This window comes from Mus caroli, unplaced genomic scaffold, assembly GCF_978045245.1.
Source record: "Mus caroli unplaced genomic scaffold, Mus_caroli_1 scaffold_13, whole genome shotgun sequence".
In the NCBI taxonomy this organism is placed as follows: domain Eukaryota; kingdom Metazoa; phylum Chordata; class Mammalia; order Rodentia; family Muridae; genus Mus; species Mus caroli.
In genome coordinates, this window is record NW_028227268.1 from 89,752,515 (window position 1) to 89,780,489 (window position 27,975).

A 27,975-nucleotide genomic window follows, 5' to 3' on the forward strand; every position below is an offset into this window, starting at 1 on the left:
TCAACATGGGATTCCAGAAACAACTGTTAACACATGGGACAAGCTCAGCTCAACAGTTCCCTCATCACTGGGGATCCACAGGATTTCTCTCTTTCTCTCTCTCTCTGTGTATGTGTGTGTCTGTGTGTCTGTGTTTGTCTGTGTGTGTCTGTGTTCCTGTCTCTGTGTTTCTCTCTCTCTCTCTCTCTCTCTCTCTCACACACACATACACACACATGCACTATAACACACATACATATATTCAGGATATGATCACTTCACTTAGTTTTCAAAAGTCCTCTACAGATGCCATTTTCCCTCCTACATCACATTTTTGACCAGGGAACAGTCAAGGCTACAGAAAGCAGATTCTCAGAATGAAATATGGCTTTATAAGCAACACTTCCCATGTAGTAAGACCAGCCTGCCCTAATACAGCATCAGAACTTTATGTACTGTGAGCAGGTCTTGCAGCACCCTACAGTGAAGTATGTGCTGATGTGCTGAATGAAATCAAACCTCCAGAGAATTACACGGTTTGCATAGTTTGGTCAGGGAGAATGTTTTTGCTTATGATCTACATATTCAAAATAAAAGCTCGAATTAGCTCTGACCTGCTATTATGAATGAGTTCCGTTGAGAGAAACAAATCATTTTGTCCAGAGGGACAGAACCACAGTGACACATTGTGATTCCAGAGACCCCAACACCAGTGACATGTTTATCATTAATGATTTCTCAGAAGGCTAAGTTTTCCTTCCAGCGTCTACTTTGTAATTTTTTAACTCATTAAAGTTCACCGATGATCACTTTTGAAGCTCACCCCATCAGTTTGCAGAAAACTTCTACTTTGTTTCTCTCCCTTGATTCAAAACTTCTCTAAGTGAGCTGAGAGTCCCTCAGATAAAAATGATGGGTCTGAAAGACATCCTACATGTTAGGGACTCAGACTTTCATAGTGATACCAATACAATGTTCAGGAAGATGTGTTGAAAGACAGATACCACAGGGATCCAATCATCCAAACGTGAAATGCAGCATAGTCGAAAAAGATTCATGTATCTATTGCCAAAGGAAGTAAGAGCAGGAGAAAAACCCTGATGTGGATTGAGAGAGTTAAAAATCATTTTCTAAGCCGGGCGTGGTGGTGCATGGGAGGCAGAGGCAGGCGAATTTCTGTTTGTTTTTATTTTATTTTTTATTTTATTTTATTTATTTTTTTTTTTTTTTTGGTTTTTCGAGACAGGGTTTCTCTGTGTAGCTCTGGCTGTCCTGGAACTCACTTTGTAGACCAGGCTGGCCTCGAACTCAGAAATCCGCCTGCCTCTGCCTCCCGAGTGCTGGGATTTAAGGCGTGCGCCACCACGTCCGGCTTTTTTTTTTTTTTTTTTTTTAAAGATTTATTTAATGTTATATGTAAGTACACTGTAGCTGTCTTCAGACATACCAGAAGAGGGCATCAGATCTCATTACGGATGGTTGTGAGCCACCATGTGGTTGCTGGGATTTGAACTCAGGACCTTCAGAAGAGCAGTCGGTGCTCTTAACCACTGAGCCATCTCGCCAGCCCCGGCAGGCGAATTTCTGAGTTTGAAGCCAGCCTAGTCTACAAAGTGAGTTCCAGGACCGCCAGGGCTACACAGAGAAACCCTGTCTCGAAAAAAAAAAAAAAAAAAAAAATCATTCTCTAATGTGGCTTTGTCTGGCTCCTGATTCAGACAAAGCAGATAAATGTGAAGGCATTGGAGAAATCTGAATAATGCCCAGCTACTAGATGATACTGCAAAAAGTTTGTTTTTTTTGGGTTTTTTTTTTGTTTGTTTGTTTTTTGTTTTTGTTTTTGTTTTTTGTTTTTTGAGACAGGGTTTCTCTGTATAGCCCTGGCTGTCCTGGAACTCACTTTGTAGACCAGGTTGGCCTCGAACTCAGAAATCTGCCTGCCTCTGCCTCCTGAGTGCTGGGATTAAAGGTGTGTGCCACCATGCCCGGCTTGCAAAAAGTTTTAAAGCCTATAGAGCAAGTATGATATGTGTGTGATATTTAATACATCATATATATTAAAAAATAATCCTGAACATTTAGACACACCCACTAAAGCATTTATAATGCCTAAAATCTGCTTTCTGTTATTGTTGTTTTGCTTTGCTTTGTTTTGTTTTGTGAGATAAGGTTTCTCTGGCCTTGGCTGTCCTGGAATTTACTCAGTAAGCTAGTCTGGCCTCGAACTCAGAGAGCCTCCTGTCTCTGCCTCTCAAGTGAGTGCCACCACCACCTGGCTAGGACCTACTTTGTGATAAAGCAACAAAGGATAAATTTGGATGTGTTTGCTTTCAGTCACCCTGACAACCCCCCTGGGGGAATGAAGAAGGATCCGTTAATTCGGGGTCACAGTCTGAACTTTTGGTCCTTGCTGCTGTAGGTGTTAAGGGCACGGTCCATCATGGCAGAAGTGTGGGCTTGAGGAAAGTGTTTACTCCCTAGCAGGTGGAGGATAGAGAGATGTGGGAGACAGAGGAGGGTCTGGGTCCCAGGGTCCTCTTCAAGAGGATGCTCTCATAGGATTCAAAGACTTTCAACCCAGCTTCATTGACCAGTTTCACCCCTAATTCCAATCACGCTGAGGATGAAACATTTAACACATGAACCTTGGAGTGTTTATCCAAACAGCACCCTAGTATGTAATCAACTGACTAATTACATTGTCAAGTCATTCTCTATAAGGATATCTCACCCTCCTTGGGCCCTGACCCCCTTTGATAGAGCCTACCCCCTCCACATAAACACCTCCCCACATACTCAGTCTCTAAATCAGCTAGCTCCTCTCTACTCCAGCATAACCGCTCTTCTCATACCCGTTGGGATTCAGATACAAATATGTGTATATTCCAGTCACACCAACTCAAGAGGTCAAAATGCTCATAGACACTTGAGCAGATGTCAGACAGGCAAGCAAACTGCGTAAAGAGAAGAGAATGAAAACCCACTCGGGTTGACTTTGTTATCCTGAGTCAGATCTTGGGGCACTTCACTGTGAACATACTTAAAACACACACAGTACAGAGTAAGACAGGGTACAATTGGAAATAACCAGTCCAGTCAGTCCAATTTCTGGTGCACAACAAAGCTTAAGATATGACTATATAGGAAATCTTTTACAAGCTGGAGAGATAGCTCAGCAGTAAAGAGCACTGACTGCTCTTCCAGAGGATCCTGGTTCAATTCCCAGCACCCACATGGCAGCTCACAACTGTCTAACTCCAGGAACTGATACCCTCACAGGGACAGGCATGCAGGCAAAACACTGATGCACATAAAATAAAAATATATTAATTGCTTAAAAAACAGAGAAAATCTTTTAGTACATGTGACCATGAGGGTGGGTTCTATAGCTACAAGGCCTAGAATCTAGTGTGGACTCTGACCATAGCACAGGGGTCATCAGTCCATAAAGCGACTGCTCCTCTAAGGATGGGTGACAGTTTAGGGAGGGAAGAGTCTGGGATAATCACTCTGGGGAACTTGGGTGAGGTCTGCCTCCACAGGTAGCAAAAAGGTCACCAGGTCATTAACAAAGTTCACTCTCAGCTTTCTAGACGAAATGCAGGCATTTGGGTTTTTTGGTTTTTTGTTTTAAAATAGTTAACTTTTTATTCTTTGTGAATTGCACATCATATATCCCAATTCCACTCCACTCATCTCTCCATCCCTTCATACCCACCCTCTGCCCATGCAACCTCCCCATCAAAAGAAAAAAAATCTTGTGGAAGCTGTAGTGTGTCACAGTGTGACACACAGTATATATACCCTTTGTCCATATATCTTCATTTGCCAGTGCTCATTGCAATGAGCCTTTGGTTGGGTTTGAGGCCTCTGGTTTCTGCTATACTATCATTACTGGATCTTCATCCCAGGATTCTCTTGGATATTTGATTTTTATCTCTTCCACTGAGGCAACACTCCTGCATGATTAACATTCCTGGTTTCTCTTAGTGCTTTTCTGTGAGTACAAGGACTTCTGTGTCCCAAACAGACACTCTCCTCTTCAACTTAGACTCTGATACCCCAACAAGGACTTCTCTCACGTGTAGGTACTTTCCTCACTCTGTGGAGACTTCAATATGGAAGAAAGAAAGAAAGAAAGAAAGAAAGAAAGAAAGAAAGAAAGAAAGAAAGAAAGAAAGAGAGAAAAAGAGAGAGAGAGAGAAAGAATGAGTTTTTAAAATATCCAACACAAGGACAGAAGTTTGTCTTTCCTGCCCCTAGCTGCTGGTGTGCTTCACTTCGCTGCTATATATGTTATTGAAAGTAGAGGAAGAATGAGACAAGCCTGTTTCTCTGCAGAGGAATGATTAAATAAATAACTCATAGTAAATCCATACAGTGGCATCTGATAGAGGGGCTACAGTACTGATGATGGATATTTAAATATATTCTCAAGCAGGAAAGTCAAGGTGCAAAATGGCATCGTAGTTTGATCTGTTATATAAAAGAAAAATGCCGGTGCGCATGTGTGGAGGCAAAGTGCTGCATGGAGAGGTGTTGGGATGTAAAGACTGGCCATCTCTGAGGGATGCTATTGTTGGCAACCTTTGTTTTGATTTTAGACAATTCTGTGTTGTTACAACTTATGCATAAATTATTAAATTCTTCCTTAATTAGGAAAATGCTAAAAAAGCCCTATACAGTAAGTTATAGCAATTTACAATTGAAAGGGATTAGTGAGGGTGTCTACACAGGTTAACAATTTTTAAGCTCTTCCATATGACAAAACTCTATCTTGTGAGGGGACCACTGGGGGACATGAGAAGGTGCTGAGGAGTTGGCTTGCTTTCTCTCTCTCTCTCTCTCTCTCTCTCTCTCTCTCTCTCTCTCTCTCTCTCTCTCTTTCTTTTTTCTTTTTTCAAGACAGGGTTTCTCTGTGTAGCCCTGGCTGTCCTGGAACTCACTTTGTATACCAGGCTGGCCTCGAACTCAGAAATCCACCTGCCTCTGCCTCCCGAGTGCTGGGATTAAAGGCGTGCGCCACCACACCCGGCTAGGAGTTGGCTTTCTTGGGCTTCTTTAGTTTTCCTTCCCATAAGAAACTTTCCTGGTTAGCTGGGTATCCTCACCACACTGTTGGACAAGGTTAGCCTTAATTTTTAAGAAATGGTATGTTTTTGCCTGTTCAAGGCCTATTACCATGCAAAGTACCTAAATGTATTTTACTCTGAATTAATTTTACTTTAAAAACAATTATTGTTGTTATGGATTGATACAACCTAAATTAATTTCATAAAATTTTTTTAGAATAATTTATTATGAAATAAGGCACTTGAAAAACTGGTATGTCTATTTGTGGGGGCAAACATTTGTGCATAAAATAGGCTTTTGTTACAATAATTTTTTTGTCTAACTTTTTCTGTACATTTTATTTACTCCATTTCAATGTAAAGACACATTATTTTTTTTAAAGGTGTGTGTTTGTGTGTGTGTTTACATACCCATGTGCATGCATACTATGTTTTAGTGAAAAGCATTGTGCAGCCAGGCAGTGGTGGCACACGCCTTTAATCCCAGCACTAGGGAGGCAGAGGCAGGCGGATTTCTGAGTTCGAGGCCAGCCTGGTCTACAGAGTGAGTTCCAGGACAGCCAGAGAAACTCTGTCTCAAAAAGCCAGAAAAAAAAAAAAATACTGAGACATTGAAATGAAACTTAGGAAATAGGAGCAAGAGACTTTGGGGAATAAGAAAGAGCACTAGAAAAAGAAAGGGTAATCTCCAGGAAGCTCACATACTCAGCCCAACGGAAACTATAATAGAAAGCCTGCTTCAAAGGAAAACTAAAGCGAGAAGTGAGTCCCCAAAAGGTGTCCTCTGATCTCTACCCATATACTATGGCATGCGAATGCTTGCGCCACCACCAAGAAAAAGTCGTCTTTTAAAAACGGAAGGATGAGCATACTGAAAATGTCACGGTTTAGAAGTTGAGTGGCAGGCTGGAGAGATGGCTCAGTGGTTAAGAGCATTGACTGCTCTTCCAGAGGTCCTGAGTTCAAGTCCCAGCAACCACATGGTGTAACAGAATCTGATGCCCTCTTCTGGTATGTCTGAAGACAGCTACAGTGTACTTATATAAATATAATAAATAAATTTTTAAAAAATCTTAGACGCTGAGTGGCAGATGTGAGGATCCATGGGCTATGGATAGACTGAAAGCTGAAGGTCACGAGTGGGTCACGAGTGGAAGCCACAGTCAATCAACTAACAACAGAGTGCTCTGGAGTAGAGTTCCCACTGGAAATGGCATAACTACAAATTAGGACAAATTGTGTACATACTTTATTTTGCATACTATATAGACATAAAATTTGTCTATGTTTATGAATATGAATATACATATATTCAACAATTATAGCACACCTATATGTACACATACTACACTAGACAAGTAGAAAGACTATATTTAATGGCTTAAGGCACTAGGGAGCCACCAACAAGAACAGAGCTTAATTGGCCACAATCCTTGAGAGAATAAAAGCACTGTCTCCAGCCCCCCCGCCCCCCTCCACCAAGCATTTTCTAAGTGGCAGCCAGAAGCAACAGAGACGCATAGCCAGTCAGTAGTGTCAATACACTGAGAGCAGATACGATGCTAGAGAAGGGGAACAAATGACTCTGAGATTTTTTTTTCTTTTTTTTGAGACAGGGGGTTTCCCTGTCTGTCCTAGAATCCACTCTGGAGACCAGGCTGGCCCTTGAACTCGGAGACATACTTGCCTCTGCCTCCAGAGAGTTGAGTTTAAAGGCCTGCACCACCATTGCCTGTCTGCCTTTGGGATTTGAGACACAAAATTTTAGAGAGAGGAGTGCACAGATATGAACTTCAAGATGTATTTACACAGTCTTTGACAATCATCAGTTCACTCCTAAGACATACTTGCAAAGAGAAAGACTTCAGGAAAGCTACTGTAGCTGTAGCACCTAAGGAGTTAAAGAAAGCTTCCAGCAGCTGCACATTGCTGGCAATAGACTAATGTCCAGGCTGTACAAGGGAAATATACCAGGAATCAGTTAAAAGACCTGGCAAAGATCATAGCCCAAGAGTAAGGATAAATTGAAATAAACCTGTATCATAGCCTAAAACAAGCATTACTGGATGAAGAGGAGCTCTTCTCTTATTTGCTTAGTAACATAAAAATGCAGAATGCTAATATAGCTCAAAGCCTCTATAGTTTTTCTTCTACATTATTTGAATTAGATGAGACATTAGACTAGGGGAATAGCTAACACACAAGACCAGGCCAAATACTCAAAATGGAATGACTCAGTGGTTGAGATATTGGAACTACTGTATAAGAATTCTACATGTGATCAAAATATTAAGAAAATAGTAAAAAGGAAAAGAATTTGATCAGAGTCATGAAAATTATTTAGACAGTAGAGGGACCCAAATGAAAAATTTGGAATTGAAACTATAATAAGTAATCAATTTAGAAGGGGGGGGGCTGGAGACATAGCTCAGAGGTTAAGAGCACTAACAGCTCTTCTCAGAGGTCCTGAGTTCAAATCTCAGCAACCACATGGTGGCTCACAACCATCTGTAATTAAATCAGACACCCTCTTCTGGTGTGTTTGAAGACATATAAAAAAATTAAATAAAAAAAAAATTTAAAAAAATTTACAAGATGTTGTATAGCAGTTTAGACATAGTAGAGTTGAATTTCTCCTGAATGGGCAACAAGTCAGTAGAAAATATCCAGTGCATATTAAGCATGTGCGTATGCACACACACACACACACACACAAGAAATATGGAGAACAGTTCAAGAAGAATAATGTAGCAAAAAGTTTTAGCATACATGTAACACAATGAAAGAAAGGAGAACAGGACAGTATTTAAACAAAATACTGGGGGTTTGATCGGTGGCTCAGAGGTTAAGAGCACTGACTGCTCTTCCAGAGGTCCCGAGTTCAATTCCCAGCAACTACATGGTGGCTCTCAATCATCTGTAATGGGATTTGATGCCTTCTTCTGGTGTGTCTGAAGACAGCAACAGTGAATTCATACACACACACATACAATCTTAAAAAAAAAAATAAGCCGGGCGTGGTGGTGCACGCCTTTAATTCCAGCACTCGGGAGGCAGAGGCAGGCGGATTTCTGAGTTTGAGGCCAGCCTGGTCTACAAAGTGAGTGCCAGGACAGCCAGGGCTACACAGAGAAACCCTGTCTCGAAAAACCAAAATAAATAAATAAATAAATAAATAAATAAATAAATAAATAAAATAAAAGAAATACTGGCTAATATTCAAAAACTGATGAAGATGTCAGATCACACGAGAACAACTATTAATTTCAAGTAGGATGAATATAACACATAGACTTAGTGACAAACTCAAACTGGTCAAAAACAAAGTGAAAGAAAAAAAACTTCAATTACTCTAGAATATATTATCTAAAGGTGCAATAATTAAGATTGATGGCTAACTCTTCAACTGAAACAATGTAAACCAGAAGACAATGAAATATCATCTTTAAAGTATCAAAAGATTAAAAAACTAAAGCCCAAAAGGCTATTATGGAATTTTATACCCAGCAAAACTACCTTTAAAAATTGATGAAATGAGCTAGGCATGGTGGTGCATGCCTTTAATCCCAGCACTTGGGAGGCAGAGGCAGGCGGATTTCTGAGTTTGAGGCCAGCCTGGTTTACAGAGTGAGTTCCAGGACAGTCAGGGCTATACAGAGAAACCCTGTCTCTAAAATCCAAAAAAAAAAAAAAAAAAAAAAAAAAAAATTGATGAAATGAAAATGCTTTCAAATTAACAAAAGCTGAGAGAATTTGTTAATATACCTAAGTTGTAAGAAACATTTCAGGAAAATTTCCCCTTAAACACAAAAATAGGCTGTCAAATAGAAGCATTGAACTCTGGAGAAATGAAGAACACTGGTAATGAGCAACTCCTATTCAATATATCTGCTCAATAATTCCTATTCCTATGAAATAATTTGGTGTAAAATATAAGTTCATGTGAAAGTGTAGACAAGGAGTTACAGACAAGCCAGAATTTTATAATTTTAATGCCTCATACACAATGTCAGCTTAACTTACTCAAAAAGTTAAAAAAATAAACAATGGGAGTTGGGCATTGGGAAACAAGAGTTTAAGGATAGCATATGGGGGGTTAAAGGCTGTGTGTTAGAGGACAAGAACATCTGTGCAGATGTGGGATTTGGGAGTCATGTATTTGTTTCAGAGTTCTGTCAGGAATCAATATGGCTTGTGGTAGACTTAAGATTTATTATTACGTGTATGAAAGCGATGCAGGTGCCGGCTAAAGCAGTTGGATCTCCACAAGCTGGAGCTACATGCAGTTATGAACATGTGGGAGGGTGCTCTCCACTGCTGAGCAGTCTCTTCGCCTATCTACCACAGATTTAGGAGCCAAAGTGGGCAGTAGCACACACCACCTATGCCTGCACTCAGGCTGCATGCAGATGACTGTGACTTCAAGTTCGAGACCAGCCTGGTTCACGTATTACAGTATTCATAGAGAGACCGACGACCCAGTCTCCAAAACTAAGTTGGTAGCCGAGGAGGTCCGCAGTTGGGTCGTGGTGGTGAGTTAAAAGTTAAAGGTCAGAGGTCAGAGGCTCACTCTGAGGAGGCAGCGGTTGCAAAAGGAGCGCACCGGCGGTTGGGCGGAGGAGCCCGAAGGACACGCCCCCTGCTCCCCGCCGGCCCCGCCCAGTCCCGCTGCGGGCTCCGAGCGGAGCGCGCCGAGCACTGGGAGCGAGCGGCTTGGGGGGATCCCGAGGCGGCCGGGCTCGCGCGGCGCCTTCGCTCCCCCTCCCCTCGGCCCTCGGGCCGCGCGGCCTGCAGGCCGCTCCGGGAAGATGGCGCTGCACTTTCAGGTCAGTGCGCCGGGCTGTGGGCCTGGAGCTCCAGGCCGCGACCCCGAGCTCAGCCCCTTGCCTGGGAACGGTGTGGGGCGGGCGCAGAGGAGCCGGCTACGCTCGGCCGCGGAGTACGCTCTGGTTGGCGCGGCTGAAGCGGCGTCCCGGCAGGTGGGAGCCGGGGCGGGGGCCGCCATCCGGCCCTTACGCCCAGCCCGCGGTCGCTGTTCGTCCCGGGAGCCTGAGCTCGGAGGCCGGGACGGCGGGAGCCGGGCAGCGGGGCCAGAGGACTGTCATTGGCCGGAGGCGGGCGCGGGTCGGGGCGCGGCGCGACCGGGAGCGCGCAGCCTCATTGGTGGAGCCTCGGGGCTGGGCGCCGGCTACGCTGGAGGGATGCGGGTCTGTCCGGTGGCTCCCGCACTCCGCCGGTCTTCATCCCACAGAAGTGTAACTGAGCCTCTCCGCTGTGCATCTCCTGTGGCGGAACGTTTTCGGGATGCAGGGCGACGTCAGCTACCACCCTTGTCCTTTTAGCGCGCGCGGTAATTGCTGCACACGTGAAGACTGTTATGGTAGAATTAGTCACGGGATATCGCGGGAGCACAGAAAGGGGGCAGTCCATCCGTAGGTGGAGTGGAGTCTCCACTTGTTACTGGGTTCCTACTGATGGTACTTAAAGCCTCTGGGCGAACTCGCTGCCTTGTACTCTCAGGGACGTGGGACTCTAGCGGGAATTGTAGGAACTGTATGTAGATACCCAGGTAGGGAGGAAAGAAAGACTACAGACTAAAGACGGTGTGGGCAAAGCAAAGAATTGTGGAAGACCGTTGCATACTGTGAAAATCTGTTCTTGCATCCTAAGATTGATTTGAAAAGTTGTGGATGGCAGAAGACCTTAGAGAAGTAGGCGGGATCTTGGTGACAGTGTATCTGAATGCCACCTTCCCCTTGTAGATTTACATGGATCCGATGGTCCCATGGACTTATTACTTCTAAAGTAATTTAGAACCAGTAAATAGACCCACATTTTATCTTTTTTACTTACCGTTATCTTTTTACTTACTGTTTTGTTTTGTTTTATTTTTAAGGGTTCCCCAGCTTGGAATTAGCTATTTGTTATCACTTTAGTAAATAGATGTCTTGTGCAGAACTCTTGCAGGAAGAATCACAGTGATTACTTACTGTGAATCGGAAATAGATAATCAGATGTTCATAGTGCAGGTAAATCAGAAGGCGTAGAACAACTTTGGAACCTTAAGTGCAATATTAGACAAATGATATGTTGGTGCCCAAACTGGTCGTATCATTCCCAGAAATATACACTAAGGTGACATTTTTAAGGCATTGTTTCAGTGTCTTCTTCACACTTGGTAATTATGTAGCTCCATGATGTAACTGTCCACAGGGCAGTGCTGCATGTGTAGACTTCCAGTTCCATGCTTTTACCCTTAAGGCCTTGCTTGCCTCAGTTTCCTGGAAGGCAGAGGAAGATACCATTCCTAGAGATTCAATCATGATCATCCTAGTTAGGGAGCAGTAAGAGACAGAGCTGGATGATCTTTTCGGAGGCATTCTAAGTGGAGGATCAGGATGAGGAAAGATAGAATTATTATAGTATTATGACAATGATGTTGGTAAAAAGCTTAGTGTTTTAGGATGTCAGCTTAGGACTCTTGCGTGTTTTGCTTGATGAATGGTTGTGGAATCAAAGACTGTTAGTGATGATTTAGCCCCCCCTTGGGCTGGGTGATCTCGAGGTGACTGAAACACACACACAATGGTATTGTGAAGAAGAGTGATTTGGGAAAGGTAGGCGTCAGTGTGACGAGTGTGGCAGTCGCTGGATTACTTTGCTCTTCAGTCTTCACCTTCACGTTTGCTACATCTGTCTGTAGTTCCAGTAGTGAGTCTGGGGAAGCTTTGGTTGCTGTGACTGTCAGATTCTAAAGCTTGTGCCAACTCCACCGGACAAGTGACTTTTCCAAAGATGTGTCTTTTTTTTTTTTTTTTTTTTGGTTTTTGAGACAGGGTTTCTCTGTGTAGCCCTGGCTGTCCTGGAACTCACTTTGTAGACCAGGCTGACCTCAAATTCAGAAATCCGCCTGCCTCTGCCTCCCAAGTGCTGGGATTAAAGGTGTGCGCCACCTCTGCCCCGGGGAAGATGTGTCTTTTAAGACCCTCACTACTTACCACTCATTCCTAAGCAGCCTACGGAGAAACCCAGGGCATTAGATTTTACTTAGTTCCTCTAACACCTACAGAGAAACAGTTTAGTAGAACTGTCTAAGTAAATTGGTTTGAACCTGGAGTCTGCCAGATTGGGGTGAGACACAGTTCATAAAACTCCTTCTGGCACCAGCGGCCGATTGAGGGATCTAAGGGTCTGACAGTTCATCAGAAGCTATCAAATTCTGCCAGGCACGGTGGTGCACACCTTTAACCCCAGCACTCTGGAGGCTGAGACAGGTTGATCTCGATCTCTGTGATACAGAGCAAGTTCCAGGACAGAACAAAATTTCCATAGAGAAACCCTGTCTCAGAAAAAACAAAGCAAAACAGAAAAACCCTATCAAATGTATAATTGTGAGTTGTTATAGGGAAAGAATACAGATTAAAATTGGATTAAAGGGAGGATACACAGAGGATAATCTTAATCTATGAAGGTTCTAAAATGTAGCTTCTCTTTGCCACAGGGTAGGATGCTCTCCTGGCTCCCATATGTGTGTGCCACTGCAAGACAGTAAGGTTTAACCACTCTTTAGTACCTGCAGTATTTATTGAGGCCTCATTACTTAGGCATGATTGATAGTTTCTGCTTCCACTCATAATTATGACCCAAAAATCATCATTAGAACCCTGAATCTGTGGCTATCAGGTGTTGTCAATGCTTGTCCTAAACAAAACAAAACAAAACAAAAAAACAAAAGAACAACCCAAAACTGTCAACTATGACATAGATTATCTACCAGAAATTGAGGGCAAAGGCCAGACCTCTTTTTGGACAAAGCCACCTTTTTTTTTTTTTTTTTTTTTTTTAATAGTTATGCATGAGGAATTGAGAGAGGAAAGCAGAAGGTAGCATGGAGCTTGTGACTCTGGTCTTAAAACTCCAACACCACTCTACTGGAGAGGGGCACATGGAGTAGAAATCTGCTGGAGCCATGTGTAATGGTTTTTGCCGATCCAGAGCCATGTGTAACGTGGTTTCCACAGTTCTAGGGCCATGTGTGATGTGGTTTCCACAGTTCTAGGGCCATGTGTGATGTGGTTTCCACAGTTCTAGGGCCATGTGTGATGTGGTTTCCACAGTTCTAGGGCCATGTGTGACGTGGTTTCCACAGTTCTAGGGCCATGTGTGACGTGGTTTCTGCTGTTCTGGGGTTACTTTTAGTACCTTTCTAGAGGGTGTTGTAGACATACAAGAGGAAGTTAAAAGTAGGCATTGGACATTGTTGGCAGGTGGAGATAAAGGATGGCCCATGGTGAGGGAGATGTGCCTGGTGAATCATGGCTCTGTGATCTTGTACACCTTACATGCATGTACTCTGTCAACTTTAGGTTTTTTAATCTGAAAAATGAGCACACTAAATTTATGTAGTATGTAGGAGTCTAGTTTTTAGAATTGGCTTAAGAAAAGATGAAAATACTCTTGTAAACTGTGGAGCACTTAAACAACTATTTTGTTGGTGTGGTGTCTGAATATGCTTGGCCCAGGGAGTGGCACTATTGACCTTGTTGGAGGAAGTGTGCTACTGTGGGCTGGGCTGCCTCCTAGCTGCCTGAAGACAGTCTGCCTTTGGATCTAGATGAAGACCTCTTAGCTTTACCAGCACCATACTTGCCTGGATGTTGCTTTGCTTCCTGCCTGATGATAACAGACTGAACCTCTGAACTTGTTAGCTAGCTCCAATTAAATGGGGCTTAAATTGTCCTTATAAGAGTTGCCTTGGTCATGGTGTCACAGCAGTAAAACCCTAACTAAGACAGTTGGTACAAAAGTATTTTAGTTTTGCGTTGTGGAAACTTGTCATTTGATACTCTTTAATGTGGTTATGTTGTAAATCATTTTACTATGCATTTCTCACTGTATGCTTTTTGCTAGTGGCATTACATACTGTTTATTTTAGATTTATATTATGGAAATGATGAAGGCAAGCAACTTTGAACAATTGTTTAAAAATTGTCTTGTTTTATACTGTGTGTACACACTATGGTGCTGTGTGGAGCTTTATGGAGCTTTATTTACAGCTTTATGGAGTAGGTTTTTCTTTCTTTTTACATGGGTTCCACCACCTGCTGAGCCATGGTTTTTCTTGTTTGAGTATAAAATGGATCAGTAACAGCAGCATGTAAAATGGATCTCTGCTGTTGTTGGCTCAGGGATTTCTAATGCACTGATGCAAAAAAGTATTGAGAGCCCTAAAGTTGAGGAGAGCTGTGGTTAGGTCATCAGAACGTAACAGTGATTTAATGGAAAACAGCCACTGAAAGTGATCCTCTTACAACTACAGAAATTGCAGAGAACTCAGTGTGGACCATTCATGGTTGTTTAAGATTGGAAGAAAAAGCCGGGCGTGGTGGTGCACTCCTTTAATCCCAGCCAGCACTCAGGAGGCAGAGGTAGGCAGGCGGATTTCTGAGTTCGAGGGCAGCCTGGTCTACAAAGTGAGTTTCAGGACATCCAGGGCTACACAGAGAAACCTTGTCTCGGAAAACCCAAAAAAAAAAAATAAAAAAGATTGGAAGAAAATTGGAATGGCAAAACACACACACACACACACACACACACACACACACGCGCACACACACACAGAGTAAATGGATCCTCACGACCAGATGGAGATGCTTTCAGAGAACTCTGTGGATTTGTGGCTCTCTTACTCTTTTTCAAGTCATTTTGTTTTTTTAAATTTCTTTTTAAAAACTTCAGTGAATTCATTTCTTGATCAGATTGTACCATGTGACAGGAAAATGACAATTCCTGATGACCAGCTTAGTGGTTGGACTAAGAAGTTCTAAAGCACTTCCCAGAGACAAACTTGCACCAGGAGAAGTCCATAGTCACTGTAGGGTGACCTGTCCAGCAGGTCCAGTTATTCGAGGGTCTCGAGGGGACCTTCTCCTAAGAACCAAATGGGAGGGGGGGGGGAGAAAGACGGAAGCAGTCTGAGTAGCATCAAGGTGTCACTGTATTCAGCAAGGTTCAAGGCTTAAATGCACAAGCAAAAGGGGAAATACTTCTCAGCAGGAGGAATGGGGCAGCGGAAATGCACAAGCAAAGGAGGAAGTACTTCTCAGCAGGAGGAATGGGGCAGCGGAAATGCACAAGCAAAGGAGGAAGTACTTCTCAGCAGGAGGGATGGGGCAGCAGAAATTTTTCTTTTGGCGACTACACGGGAAGCAGGAACTTGGTGGTATCAGGGTACATCTTGTGGTCAGGCGCTGACTTAGGGCTGGAACAATCTGTGGTTGTTCTCAGAGCGGTGCATTGGTGGCCCGCTTTTGACCCCCTTTTCTTCTGGGGCTGGGGGAGAGGCCCAATTCAGAGATCAGGACAATTGTGTTGTCTTAATAGCTCCCAACAGTAGGGTAGTCTGCTACCTAGCACACTATCAGTTGAATCCTACCTAGTCAAACCACTGTATTTGAGAAATGTGCTCACCAAATCCATTCCATGCACCGAAAGCTGCAGTGCCCTCAGCATTGGCCATCATTTAGGAAAGATCTGCTTCTCCAGGGCAAAACTGGACTGCGCACTGCACAATCACAGCATCAGGAGTTGAATCCATTGAGCTTTGAATTTCTCCCTCATTCACCATGTTCATTGTATCCATTTGACCTCTTACCAATGACTACCACTTCTTCAGCACCTTGACAGTGGGTTGTTGTTGTTTTTTTTTTTTTTTTTTTGAGACAGGGTTTCTCTGTATAGCCCTGGCTGTCCTGGAACTTACTCTGTAGACCAGGTTGGCCTTGAACTCAGAAATCCACCTGCCTCTGCCTCCCAAATGTTGGGATTAAAGGCGTGCACCACCTCCGCCTGGCATTTTTTTTTAAATGGTTCCTATTTTGATTAATAAAATTGTTATGATTATTTAACATTCACAATCCAAATCTCCTTTTGCACCAATGTAATACTGGCTTCATTGTTGAAGGAAGAGTTAGTTCCAAGTGGCTCAGGAAGAAGCCTTCAGGGATGCTCAGCTAACAGAAGAAGGAACAGTTTATAGGAGATAAGTAACCTCAAAATGAAGACAGGAAAGAAGCTTGATTTCAGAATGCAGACAAGAGATGAGGAGATAATTTATCTGTAATTTATCACACACACACACATATATATATATATATATATATATATATATATATACATATATACATACACACACACACACACACACATATATATATATATGAGTATACTGTAGCTGTCTTCAGACACACCAGAGGAAGGAATTGGATTCCGTTACAGATGGTGGTTGTGAGCCACGGTGTGGTTGCTGGGAATTGAACTCAGGACCTCTGGAAGAGCAGTAAGTGCTCTTAACCACTGAGCCATCTCTCCAGCCCATCATTTATCTTTTTAAAATATTAGTTTTCTAGGTCTTTTGTAACACATTGCCACAACTGGGGTGGCTTAAAACTCCAATTTGTTCTCAGTTCTGAAGGCCAGAAGGCTGAGACAGGGGGCAGATGGCTTGCTTCCATCTGGAGGCCTTTGGCCTAGCTTCTCATAGTTTTTGGCAGCTTTAGAACTTCTTGGTATTAGATATGGCCTCCCAGACTCTGCCTGTCTTCTTATGGCCTTCTCCTCTGTATCTTTTTGCATCTGAAGCCCCATCTCCTTTCCCTTTCCAGAGAATTCGTCTGGGTTTTAGAGAGACTGGTGAGAATGACCATCACAAGCATGGCCAACTGCCATGGTCCCGAGTGTTTCCTTTGCAAGGAGTTTGGGGAGGGGTGCAAATGGCACTTTAGGGACGGTAACATTTTCAAGAACATTTGGTGTTTGGGCCTCTGTATTTTACACTCACATTTCATAGTGCTCCACGAGTCCCAGGCAGGCACTCATGTGTCCCCATGTGTTGGTGGGTTCATAGAAGGAACGTCCTGCTTCATGACTAATCCTTAATGTTTCTATGCAGTTTGGGGAAAGTTCAACTTGACAGGAAAGGGGCCAGTGCCTCCCACCTGTCAGAGAAGACTTTTGCTAACTTTGTTAGAAATTTTGTATGTAGCCCACGATGGCCTTGAATTCTCGGTCTTCCTGCCTCAGCCTCCTGAGTGCTGGATTGTAGAAATGTGCCACCATGTTCTTCCTCTCCTATAAGGATGCCAGTAATTGGGTTTAGAGTTTAGAGCCCACTCCAAATCTAGAATGATTTTTATCTAAATCCCTTAACTAAGGATTTATAAAGACCCTCTTTCTAAAGATTATATTCATAGGCTCTGGATCTGTCTTTTCCGGGATATAGACATCTACCTTCCAGTGTTATTACAGTCGTAAGTGTAAGGTAAAGTATGCTGTGTGCATGCCACTCTGCTGCCTCATTTAACTCTGACGGACGCAGTGAGCATGGACGGTACTCATGCCTCCTCCCACCTGGGGTCACCTCAGGTAGGCACCAACATGCCTGACACTGAAGCAGTGAGCATGGACGGTACTCATGCCTCCTCCCACCTGGGGTCACCTCAGGTAGGCACCAACATGCCTGACAAGGTCCTGCACTTTAATGAATCAATTTGAGACTTCATCTTTGCGCTCTTTAGCAGAAAATTCCCGAATCTTGGCTATGGGTTGTAGCACAGATAGGGAAGTGGGGAATGTGCAGGAGCTAAGGTGGAAGGAAACAAGGGTGGGCGCCAAGGCCGTCTCAGGTCTGCTTGTGGATTTGAGGGGTGTGAAGCTATAAGCTGCACACAGAAGTTCAGGCCAGAATTGAACAAAATTGGCATTTCTTTTGGAATATCCCATTATGTTCATTTGGCTACCTGTTTTTTAAAATCTCTGCCAGTATTTTTGTCAAGTATGTAATTCAAGTTCCAAGTGAAATAATTTGTTTTAATAAGTGGCTTTAACAAGATTCTCTTAAGCCAAGAGGGTGGTCGGACTCACTTTGTAGTTCGTCGTTTCCATGTGTTCTAATTATAGATAGAACCAGTTAGTCTTTGTACTTACAAGATGAAAACCTGTACTTTAGTTAGAGTGTTGTCGGAAATTCTGTAAGATCAGAAGTCATGCCATGGTTCACCTGAAGCACTGAGTTCAGAAGGCCCAGACTAGCACATACAGAATTAGCATTAGATCTTTTGTATACGTGGTAGGGTTGAGAGCAACAAAAGAGCTGTTGGCAGCTTGTGTGAGGTCTTTCTCCCCACCCCATCTCTTTGCCCATTATCTCGCAGCTGTTTACTGGCCACTGTTTAATGTCTTGAAATGAGTACATTCATTTTATCTGAAGCCCTGTAAATGCTGCTGCTTTGCCTGTGCTGCCTTCTAGTCCATTCTTCACTTGGCTTACCCTTTAGGTGTAAGGCACTCTTTGGTTTTGAGCCTTTTAGCATATATGTACCTTCTTTCAGACATAACTTTGTTAACTTTGTAAAGGAGGGGATGCTTCTCCTTTATGTGTAGTTGCATTGTGTAACTCATTTATAAGTAAATAATTTGGGAAGTAGGGAATGTGCTTCTTTTGCATGGTATTAAGTGAGTGGTATTACTGCTGAGTACCTAGGTATTGCATGGATGTATAGAAGCATTATTTCTGTATCTGTTGTTTTTGTGTTTAATTATTATTTCTTCATTTAAGTCAAACGTCTTTCTTTTTTTCCTCTGAAGAGTTTGGCTGAGTTGGAAGTGCTGTGTACTCATCTCTACGTAGGGACCGATCTCACTGAAAGAATAGAGGCTGAGAAAGCACTCTTGGAACTGATTGACAGCCCAGAATGTCTCAGCAAGTGTCAACTTTTACTAGAACAAGGATCAGTAAGTATGCGATGGGTGGCTGACCCTGACAGGCCAGTGTTGATGATAATAGCGGTGGTTTAGCTGCGGTACTCAAAGCTTTTGCCACATCTTGTTGTTGTTGTTGTTTTCTGTCAGCGGGGTTAATCAGGAAGAACTGGAAAAGCTGGGGAGACATACAGGAAACAGCCACAAAGTAGAAATAGGCATATGGTGAAATAGTTTTTTTTCGTTCTTCTTGCCCTGGTTTTATGTCACATTTTATATGTTTATTTTAGCAGTGCTGGGGAATGAACCAAGGCCTCTTACATGCTAGGGGAGCTCTCTACTGCCAACTTACATCCCTAGCCCTAACAATTACATTTCAGAAATAAAAGAAAAAAGAAAAAAAAAAAAGAAAAAGAGAAAAAACAACCTGAGTCTCAGGGTATTCAGAAGAGTGCTCCTGCTTCTTCATACCTGCACTGTAGATACTCATAGCTCTCCACTCAGCAGCCAGCAGCTACTGAGGACCATACCAGACTACTGACTCGTGCATCTATGTGCACGAATTAAAGTGTGCACTGTTAGAGAGCCAGTCTGAAATGAGAAGGAGAATATACAGAGAGAAATTGTTTGCAGGAAAGGTGACAAACTTTTCATGAAGAGCCATGTAGTATTTTAGGCTTTGTCAGTATTTCATAAGTATTTCTATAACAATAGAGAAAACAAATATTCATAAAATTTTGTTGGTAAAATTGAAAATCTAATCATATACTTTTTTTTTTTAATTAGGTATTTTCCTCAATTACATTTCCAATGCTATCCAAAAAGTCCCCAATACACTCCCCCCTCCAGTCCCCCACCCACCCACCCCCACCCCTTGGCCCTGGCATTCCCCTGTACTGGGGCATATAAAGTTGGCAAGTCCAATGGGCCTCTCTTTCCAGTGATGGCCGACTAGGCCATCTTTTGATACAAATGCAGCTAGAGTCAAGAGCTCTGGGGTACTGGTTAGTTCATAATAATGTTCCACTTATGGGGTTGCAGTTCCCTTTAGCTCCTTGGGTACTTTCTCTAGCTCCTCCATTGGGGGCCCTGTGATCCATCCAATAGCTGACTGTGAGCATCCACTTCTGTGTTTGCTAGACCCTGGCATTGTCTCACAAGAGACAGCTATATCTGGGTCCTTTCAGCAAAATCTTGCTAGTGTATGCAATGGTGTCAGCGTTTGGAAGCTGATTATGGGATGGATTCCTGGATATGGCAGTCTTTAGATGGTCCATCCTTTCTTCACAGCTCCAAACTTTATCTCTGTAACTCTTTCCATGGGTGTTTTGTTCCCAATTCCAAGAAGGGGCACAGTTTCCACACTTTGGTCTTCGTTCTTCTTGAGTTTCATGCGTTTAACAAATTGTATCTTATATCTTGGGTATCCTAAGTTTTTGGGCTAATATCCACTTATCAGTGAGTACATATTGTGTGAGTTCCTTTGTGAATATGTTACCTCACTCAGGATGATGCCCTCCAGATCCATCCATTTGCCTAGGAATTTCATAAATTCATTCCTTTTAATAGCTGAGTAGTACTCCATTGTGTAAATGTACCACATTTTCTGTATCCATTCCTCTGTTGAGGGGCATCTGGGTTCTTTCCAGCTTCTGGCTATTATAAATAAGGCTGCTATGAACATAGTGGAGCATGTGTCCTTCTTACCGGTTGGAACATCTTCTGGATATATGCCCAGGAGAGGTATTGCTGGATCCTCTGGTAGTATTAGGTCCAATTTTCTGAGGAACCGCCAAACTGATTTCCAGAGTGGTTGTACCAGCTTGCAATCCCACCAACAATGAAGGAGTGTTCCTCTTTCTCCACATCCTCGCCAGCATTTGCTGTCACCTGAATTTTTGATATTAGCCATTCTGACTGGTGTGAGGTGGAATCTCAGGGTTGTTTTGAGTTGCATTTCCCTGATGATTAAGGATGTTGAACATTTTTTCAGGTGCTTCTCTGCCATTCGGTATTCCTCAGGTGAGAATTCTTTGTTCAGTTCTGAGCCCCATTTTTTAACGGGGTTATTTGATTTTCTGGAGTCCACCTTCTTGAGTTCTTTATATATATTGGATATTAGTCCCCTATCTGATTTAGGATAGGTAAAGATCCTTTCCCAATCTGTTGGTGGTCTTTTTGTCTTATTGACGGTGTCTTTTGCCTTGCAGAAGCTTTGCAACTTTATGAGGTCCCATTTATCGATTCTCGATCTTACAGCACAAGCCTTTGCTGTTCTATTCAGGAATTTTTCCCCTGTACCCATATCTTCGAGGCTTTTCCCTACTTTCTCCTCTATAAGTTTCAGTGTCTCTGGTTTTATGTGGAGTTCCTTAATCCACTTAGATTTGACCTTGGTACAAGGAGATAGGAATGGATCAATTTGCATTCTTCTACATGATAACCGCCAGTTGTGCCAGCACCATTTGTTGAAAATGCTGTCTTTTTTCCACTGGATGGTTTTTGCTCCCTTGTCAAAGATCAAGTGACCATAGGTATGTGGGTTGATCTTAGGGTCTTCAATTCTGTTCCATTGGTCTACTTGTCTGTCGTTATACCAGTACCATGCAGTTTTTATCACAATTGCTCTGTAGTACAGCTTTAGGTCAGGCATGGTGATTCCACCAGAGGTTCTTTTATCCTTGAGAAGAGTTTTTGCTATCCTAGGTTTTTTGTTGTTCCAGATAAATTTGCAGATTGCCCTTTCTAATTCGTTGAAGAATTGAGTTGGAATTTTGATGGGGATTGCATTGAATCTGTAGATTGCTTTTGGTAAGATAGCCATTTTTACAATGTTGATCCTGCCAATCCATGAGCATGGGAGGTCTTTCCATCTTCTGAGATCTTCTTTAATTTCTTTCTTCAGGGACTTGAAGTTCTTGTCATACAGATCTTTCACTTCCTTAGTTAGAGTCACGGCAAGGTATTTTATATTGTTTGTGACTATTGAGAAGGGTGTTGTTTCCCTAATTTCCTTCTCTGCCTGTTTATCCTTTGTGTACAGAAAGGCCATTGACTTGCTTGAGTTAATTTTATATCCAGCTACTTCACCGAAGCTATTTATCAGGCTTAGGAGTTCTCTGGTGGAATTTTTAGGGTCACTTATGTATACTATCATATCATCTGCAAAAAGCGATATTTTGACTTCTTCTTTTCCGATTTGTATCCCCTTGATCTCCTTTTGTTGTCTAATTGCTCTGGCTAGGACTTCAAGTACAATGTTGAATAGGTAGGAGAGAGTGGGCAGCCTTGTCTAGTCCCTGATTTTAGTGGGATTTCTTCCAGCTTCTCACCATTTACTTTGATGTTGGCTACTGGTTTGCTGTATATTGCTTTTATCATGGTTAGGTATGGGCCTTGAATTCCTGATCTTTCCAAGACTTTTATCATGAATGGGTGTTGGATTTTGTCAAATGCTTTTTCAGCATCTAACGAGATGATCATGTGGTTTTTGTCTTTGAGTATGTTTATATAATGGATTACATTGATGGCTTTTCGTATATTGAACCATCCTTGCATCCCTGGGATGAAACCTACTTGGTCAGGATGGATGATTGTTTTGATGTGTTCTTGAATTCGGTTAACGAGAACTTTATTGAGGATTTTTGCATCAATATTCATAAGGGAAATTGGTCTGAATTTCTCTATCCTTGTTGGGTCTTTATGTGGTTTAGGTATCAGAGTAATTGTGGCTTCATAGAATGAGTTGGGTAGAGTACCTTCTGATTCTATTTTGTGGAATAGTTTGTGAAGAACTGGGATTAGATCTTCTTTGAAGGTTTGATAGAACTCTGCACTAAACCCATCTGGTCCTGGGCTTTTTTTTTGCTTGGGAGACTATTAATGACTGCTTCTATTTCTTTAGGGGATATGGGACTGTTTAGATCATTAACCTGATCTTGATTTAACTTTGGTACCTGGTATCTGTCTAGAAACTTGTCCATTTCATCCAGGTTCTCCAGTTTTGTTGAGTATAGCCTTTTGTAGAAGGATCTGATGGTGTTTTGGATTTCTTCAGGGTCTGTTGTTATGTCTCCCTTTTCATTTATGATTTTGTTAATTAGAATACTTTCCCTATGCCCTCTAGTGAGTCTGGCTAAGGGTTTATCTATCTTGTTGATTTTCTCAAAGAACCAGCTCCTCGATTGGTTGATTCTTTGAATTGTTCTTCTTGTTTCCACTTGGTTGATTTCACCCCTGAGTTTGATTATTTCTTGCCATCTACTCCTCTTGGGTGAATTTGCTTTCTTTCGTTCTAGAGCTTTTAGGTGTGTTGTCAAGCTGCTAATGTGTGCTCTCTCTAGTTTCTTTTTGGAGGCACTCAGAGCTATGAGTTTTCCTCTTAGAAATGCTTTCAATGTGTCCCATAAGTTTGGGTATGTTGTGGCTTCATTTTCATTAAACTCCAGAAAGTCCTTAATTTCTTTCTTTATTCCTTCCTTGACCAAGGTATCATTGAGAAGAGTGTTGTTTAGTTTCCACATGTGGGTTGGCTTTCTATTATTTATTTTGTTATTGAAGATCAGTCTTAGTCCATGGTGATCTGATAGGATGCATGGGACAATTTCAATATTTTTGTATATGTTGAGGCTTGTTTTGTGACCAATTATGTGGTCATTTTTGGAGAAGGTACCGTGAGGTGCTGAGAAGAAGGTATATCCTTTTGTTTTAGGATAAAATGTTTTGTAGATATCTGTCAGATCCATTTGTTTCATAACCTCTATTAGTTTCACTGTGTCCCTGTTTAGTTTCTGCTTCCATGATCTGTCCATTGGTGAAAGTGGTGTGTTGAAGTCTCCCACTATTATTGTGTGAGGTGCAATGTGTGGTTTGAGCTTTACTAAAGTATCTTTAATGAATGTGGCTGCCCTTGTATTTGGAGCATAGATATTCAGAATTGATAGTTCCTCTTGGAGGATTTTACCTTTGATGAGAATGAAGTGCCCTTCCTTGTCTTTTTTGATGACTTTGGGTTGGAAGTCAATCTTATCAGATATTATAATGGCTACTCCAGCTTGTTTCTTCCTACCATTTGCTTGGAAAATTGTTTTCCAGCCTTTCATTCTGAGGTAGTGTTTATCTTTTTCTCTGAGATGAGTTTCCTGTAAGCAGCAAAATGTTGGGTCTTGTTTGTGTAGCCAGTCTCTTAGTCTATGTCTTTTTATTGGGGAGTTGAGTCCATTGATATTAAGAGATATTAGGGAGAAGTAATTGTTGCTTTCTTTTATTTTTGTTGTTAGAGTTGGTGTTCTGTTCTTGTGGCTGTCTTCTTTTAGGTTTGTTGAGGGATTACCTTCTTGCTTTTTCTAGGACGTGGTTTCCGTCCTTGTATTGGTTTTTTTCTGTTATTATCCTTTGAAGGGCTGGATTCGTGGAAAGATAATGTGTGAATTTGGTTTTGTCGTGGAATACTTTGGTTTCTCCATCTATGTTAATTGAGAGTTTGGCTGGGTATAGTAGCCTGGGCTGGAAATTGTGTTCTCTTAGTTTCTGTATAACATCTGTCCAGGCCCTTCTGGCTTTCATAGTCTCTGGTGAAAAATCCGGTGTAATTCTGATAGGCTTGCCTTTATATGTTACTTGACCTTTTCCCCTTACTGCTTTTAGTATTCTATCTTTATTTAGTGCATTTGTTGTTCTGATTATTATGTGTCGGAAGGAATTTCTTTTCTGGTCCAGTCTATTTGGAGTTCTGTAAGCTTCTTGTATGTTCATGGGCATCTCTTTCTTTAGGTTTGGGAAGTTTTCTTCTATAATTTTGTTGAAGATATTTGCTGGTCCTTTGAGTTGAAAATCTTCATTCTCATCTACTCCTATTATCCGTCGGTTTGGTCTTCTCATTTTGTCCTGGATTTCCTGGATGTTTTGAGTTAGGATCTTTTTGGATTTTGGATTTTCTTTGATTGTTGTGCCGATGTTCTCTATGGAGTCTTCTGCACCTGAGATTCTCTCTTCCATCTCTTGTATTCTGTTGCTGATGCTCGCATCTATGGTTCCAGATTTCTTTCCTAGGGTTTCTGTCTCCAGCGTTGCCTCAATTTGGGTTTTCTTCATTGTCTCTACTTCCCTTTTTAGGTCTTGGATGGTTTTATTCAATTCCATCACCTGTTTGGTCTGGTTTTCCTGCAATTCTTTAATGGATTTTTGTGCTTCCTCTTTAATGTCTTCTACCTGTTTAGCAGTGTTCTCCTGCAATTCTTTAATGGATTTTTGTGCTTCCTCTTTAATGTCTTCTACCTGTTTAGCAGTGTTCTCCTGCAATTCTTTAAGGGATTTTTGTGCTTCCTCTTTAATGTCTTCTACCTGTTTAGCAGTGTTCTCCTGTATTTCTTTAAGTGTGTTATTAAAGTCCTTCTTGATGTCCTCTACTATCATCATGAGATATGCTTTTAGATCCGGGTCTAGCTTCTCCGGTGTGTTGGGGTGCCCTGGACTGGGCGAAGTGGGAGTGCTGGGTTCTGATGATGGTGAGTGGTCTTGGTTTCTGTTATTAAGATTATTACGTTTACCTTTCGCCATCTGGTAATCTCTGGGGTTAGTTGTTATCGTTGTCACTGTTTAAAGATTGGAGCAGACGCTGTGTTCCACTCACCAGAAGTCTTAGGATCCTGTGGCGGGTGTTGTGGGTAGCTGGCGAGTGTCAGCCGACCCTGCGCCCTAGCTATCCGGTGCTGGTCAGACCGGAAGAGGCTTGTGGCCCTACTCAGGCCGGTTTTCTGCTTCCCCAACCAAAGCAGTCTCAGGTCCCACGTGATTGGACTGGAGCAGAAGCTGTGTTCCACTCACCAGAAGTCTCAAGATCCTGTGGCGGGTGTCGTGGGTAGCTGGCGGGTGTCAGCCGACCCTGCGCCCTAGCCACCCCTGTGCTGGTCAGACAGGAAGAGGCCTGTGGCCCCACTCAGGCTGGCTTTCTGCTTCCCTAACTAAAGCCTGAATATACTTTTTTATGTCATACTGGTTAGCTGATAAAAAATAGAACAGTTCTTCCGGGGGTTAATTGAGGTTTAAGGTTGGTGTTTTCTGTTATTAGACTTGAGTGCAGATATTCATAGTTAATATATTCATGCAGATTTGTAATGGAATTCTTTAGACAAGGCCTCACTGTGTAACCTTGGCTGACTTGGAACTCTGTGTATAACAGGCTGGCCTTGAATTCACAATAATCTACCTGCTTTTACCTTGAACGTGCTGGTATTAAAGGCGTACAATTAGCTAAAATTTTACATCATTGAAAATCTCTTCACAAACCTGGGTGCTGTCAGATGGCATGCCAGCAGTTTTTAGCATCTGTTTTGCAGTGTATGTGCCTTGAGTCAGTTGGCATTTTTATGCTTGTCGAATTAAATTCTCTTGATATTTTCTGTCTTGCCTATCATTATTGCAAATTAATAATACTCTTCAATTAAAAATTAGGTAGAAGGTCCTTAGTTGAATAGCAAAATGGATTTTCAGATACAGAAATTTTCTTTATATTTGGATCCCTGGCTGTGTGCTACTGGCAGTGTCAGTGGAGTTTAGAACATTTACTGGTGTTACTACTGATGTTAGCTTTTCTCAGTGTAGGAACTGTGAAGTGGCTTGGCAGTGTGTGACACACAGTGTTCATTGTTGCTGGAGTGACCCATCTACCACTTATCCTGACATCCCTGTACGAGTACTAAGGAAACATTAGTTAATGTTTCCTCAGCTCCTTTAAAAATATTCTGGCCAGGCGTTGGTGGCCTTTAATCCCAGCACTCGGGAGGCAGAGGCAGGCGGATTTCTGAGTTCGAGGCCAGCCTGGTCTACAGAGTGAGTTCCAGGACAGCCAGGACTACACAGAGAAACCCTGTCTCGAAAAACCAAAAAAAAAAAAAAAAAAAAAAATTCTGGTCTATAGTTGCACAGATTCTTCATAAAAGGTAGCAGTTCTTGAATTACTTGCCATTCATCCCTGACTTCTAGAATGAGTGGATGGCAGGAGTCTGTAACATTAACCACAGGAACACGTTTAGTAACGTCAATCCATCTTTTGAAAGTTAACACTATATCAGGGTCCTGTTGGCAAAATCTTGCTGGCATATGCAATAGTGTCTGGGTTTGGTGGTGATTTATGGGATGGATCCCCGGGTTGGGCAGTCTCTGGATGGTCCTTCCTTCCATCACTTGTGAGGCAATGCCAGTACCTTGCAAACACAGAAGTGGATGTTCACAGTTATCTACTGGATGGAACACAGGGTCCCCAATGGAGGAGCTAGAGAAAGTACCCAAGGAGCTAAAGGGATCTGCAACCCTATATGTAGAACAACAATATGAACTAACCAGTACCCCCAGAGCTCGTGTCTCTAGCTGCATATGTAGCAGAGGATGGCCTAGTCAGCCATCAATGGGAGGAGAGGCCCTTGGTCTTGCGAAGATTTTATGCCCCAGTACAGGGGAACGCCAGGGCCAGGAAGTGGGAGTGGGTGGGTTGGGGAGCAGGGTGGGGGGAGGGTATTGGGGACTTTCCGGATAGCATTTGAAATGTAAATGAAGAAAATATCTAATAAAAAATTGTTTTTGAAAAAATAGAAAAAAAAAGAAAAGAAAAGAAAGCTAACCCTAACCTTCGCAGTTTCCCTGCCTTGCCTTTAAGGTGACCTCTGACCTTGTTTCAGTGTCCTCATCTCTGAGCATTTGTCATCTCTGAAAGGCTGTGAAGTTTGTTTTTTCTTAAGTATAAGTTCAGCTGCTATAGGGAAACCAGGTGATTAGCTCATCATTAGAAAGTAGCTTCCCTTACTTAACTAATGGATCATTTGTAAACTTAACTTTGGTTTGTAGACTCACTTTCTTTTTAGTTTCTTTCTTTTTTTTTTTTTTTTAAGATTTATTTATTTATTACATGTAAGTACACTGTAGCTATCTTCAGACACACCAGAAGAGGGAGTCAGATCTCATTACGGATGGTTGTGAGCCACCATGTGGTTGCTGGGATTTGAACTAAGGACCTTTGGAAGAGCAGTCGGGTTCTCTTACCTGCTGAGCCATCTCACCAGCCCTTAGTTTCTTTTTTAAGTGCTATTCTGATACAGTTTATCAAAGTTCAGAAAGACTACTGACTTTCTTTGAGTTGGGAATATTGCTATGATTGCTTAGTTTGAAACTT

The 27,975-nt window shown here is 42.3% G+C and overlaps 1 protein-coding gene across 3 annotated transcripts in view; it reads left to right on the forward strand.

Annotated features, from left to right (window-relative positions):
• The first annotated feature begins 9,484 nt into the window (after positions 1-9,484).
• Ranbp17 (RAN binding protein 17) overlaps positions 9,485-27,975 on the forward strand; it is a 313,822-nt gene continuing 295,331 nt past the window's right edge. For 2 of the 3 annotated variants that reach the window (XM_085829032.1, XM_021175823.3), the window contains exons 1-2: positions 9,487-9,877; positions 18,696-18,842. In XM_085829032.1, coding sequence (XP_085685158.1) covers positions 9,860-9,877; positions 18,696-18,842 — 165 coding nt within the window. In that variant the 5' untranslated portion in view covers positions 9,487-9,859. Of the gene's footprint in view, positions 9,878-18,695; positions 18,843-27,975 lie in introns of all 3 variants that reach the window. The other variant, XM_085829033.1, reaches the window with a different exon arrangement.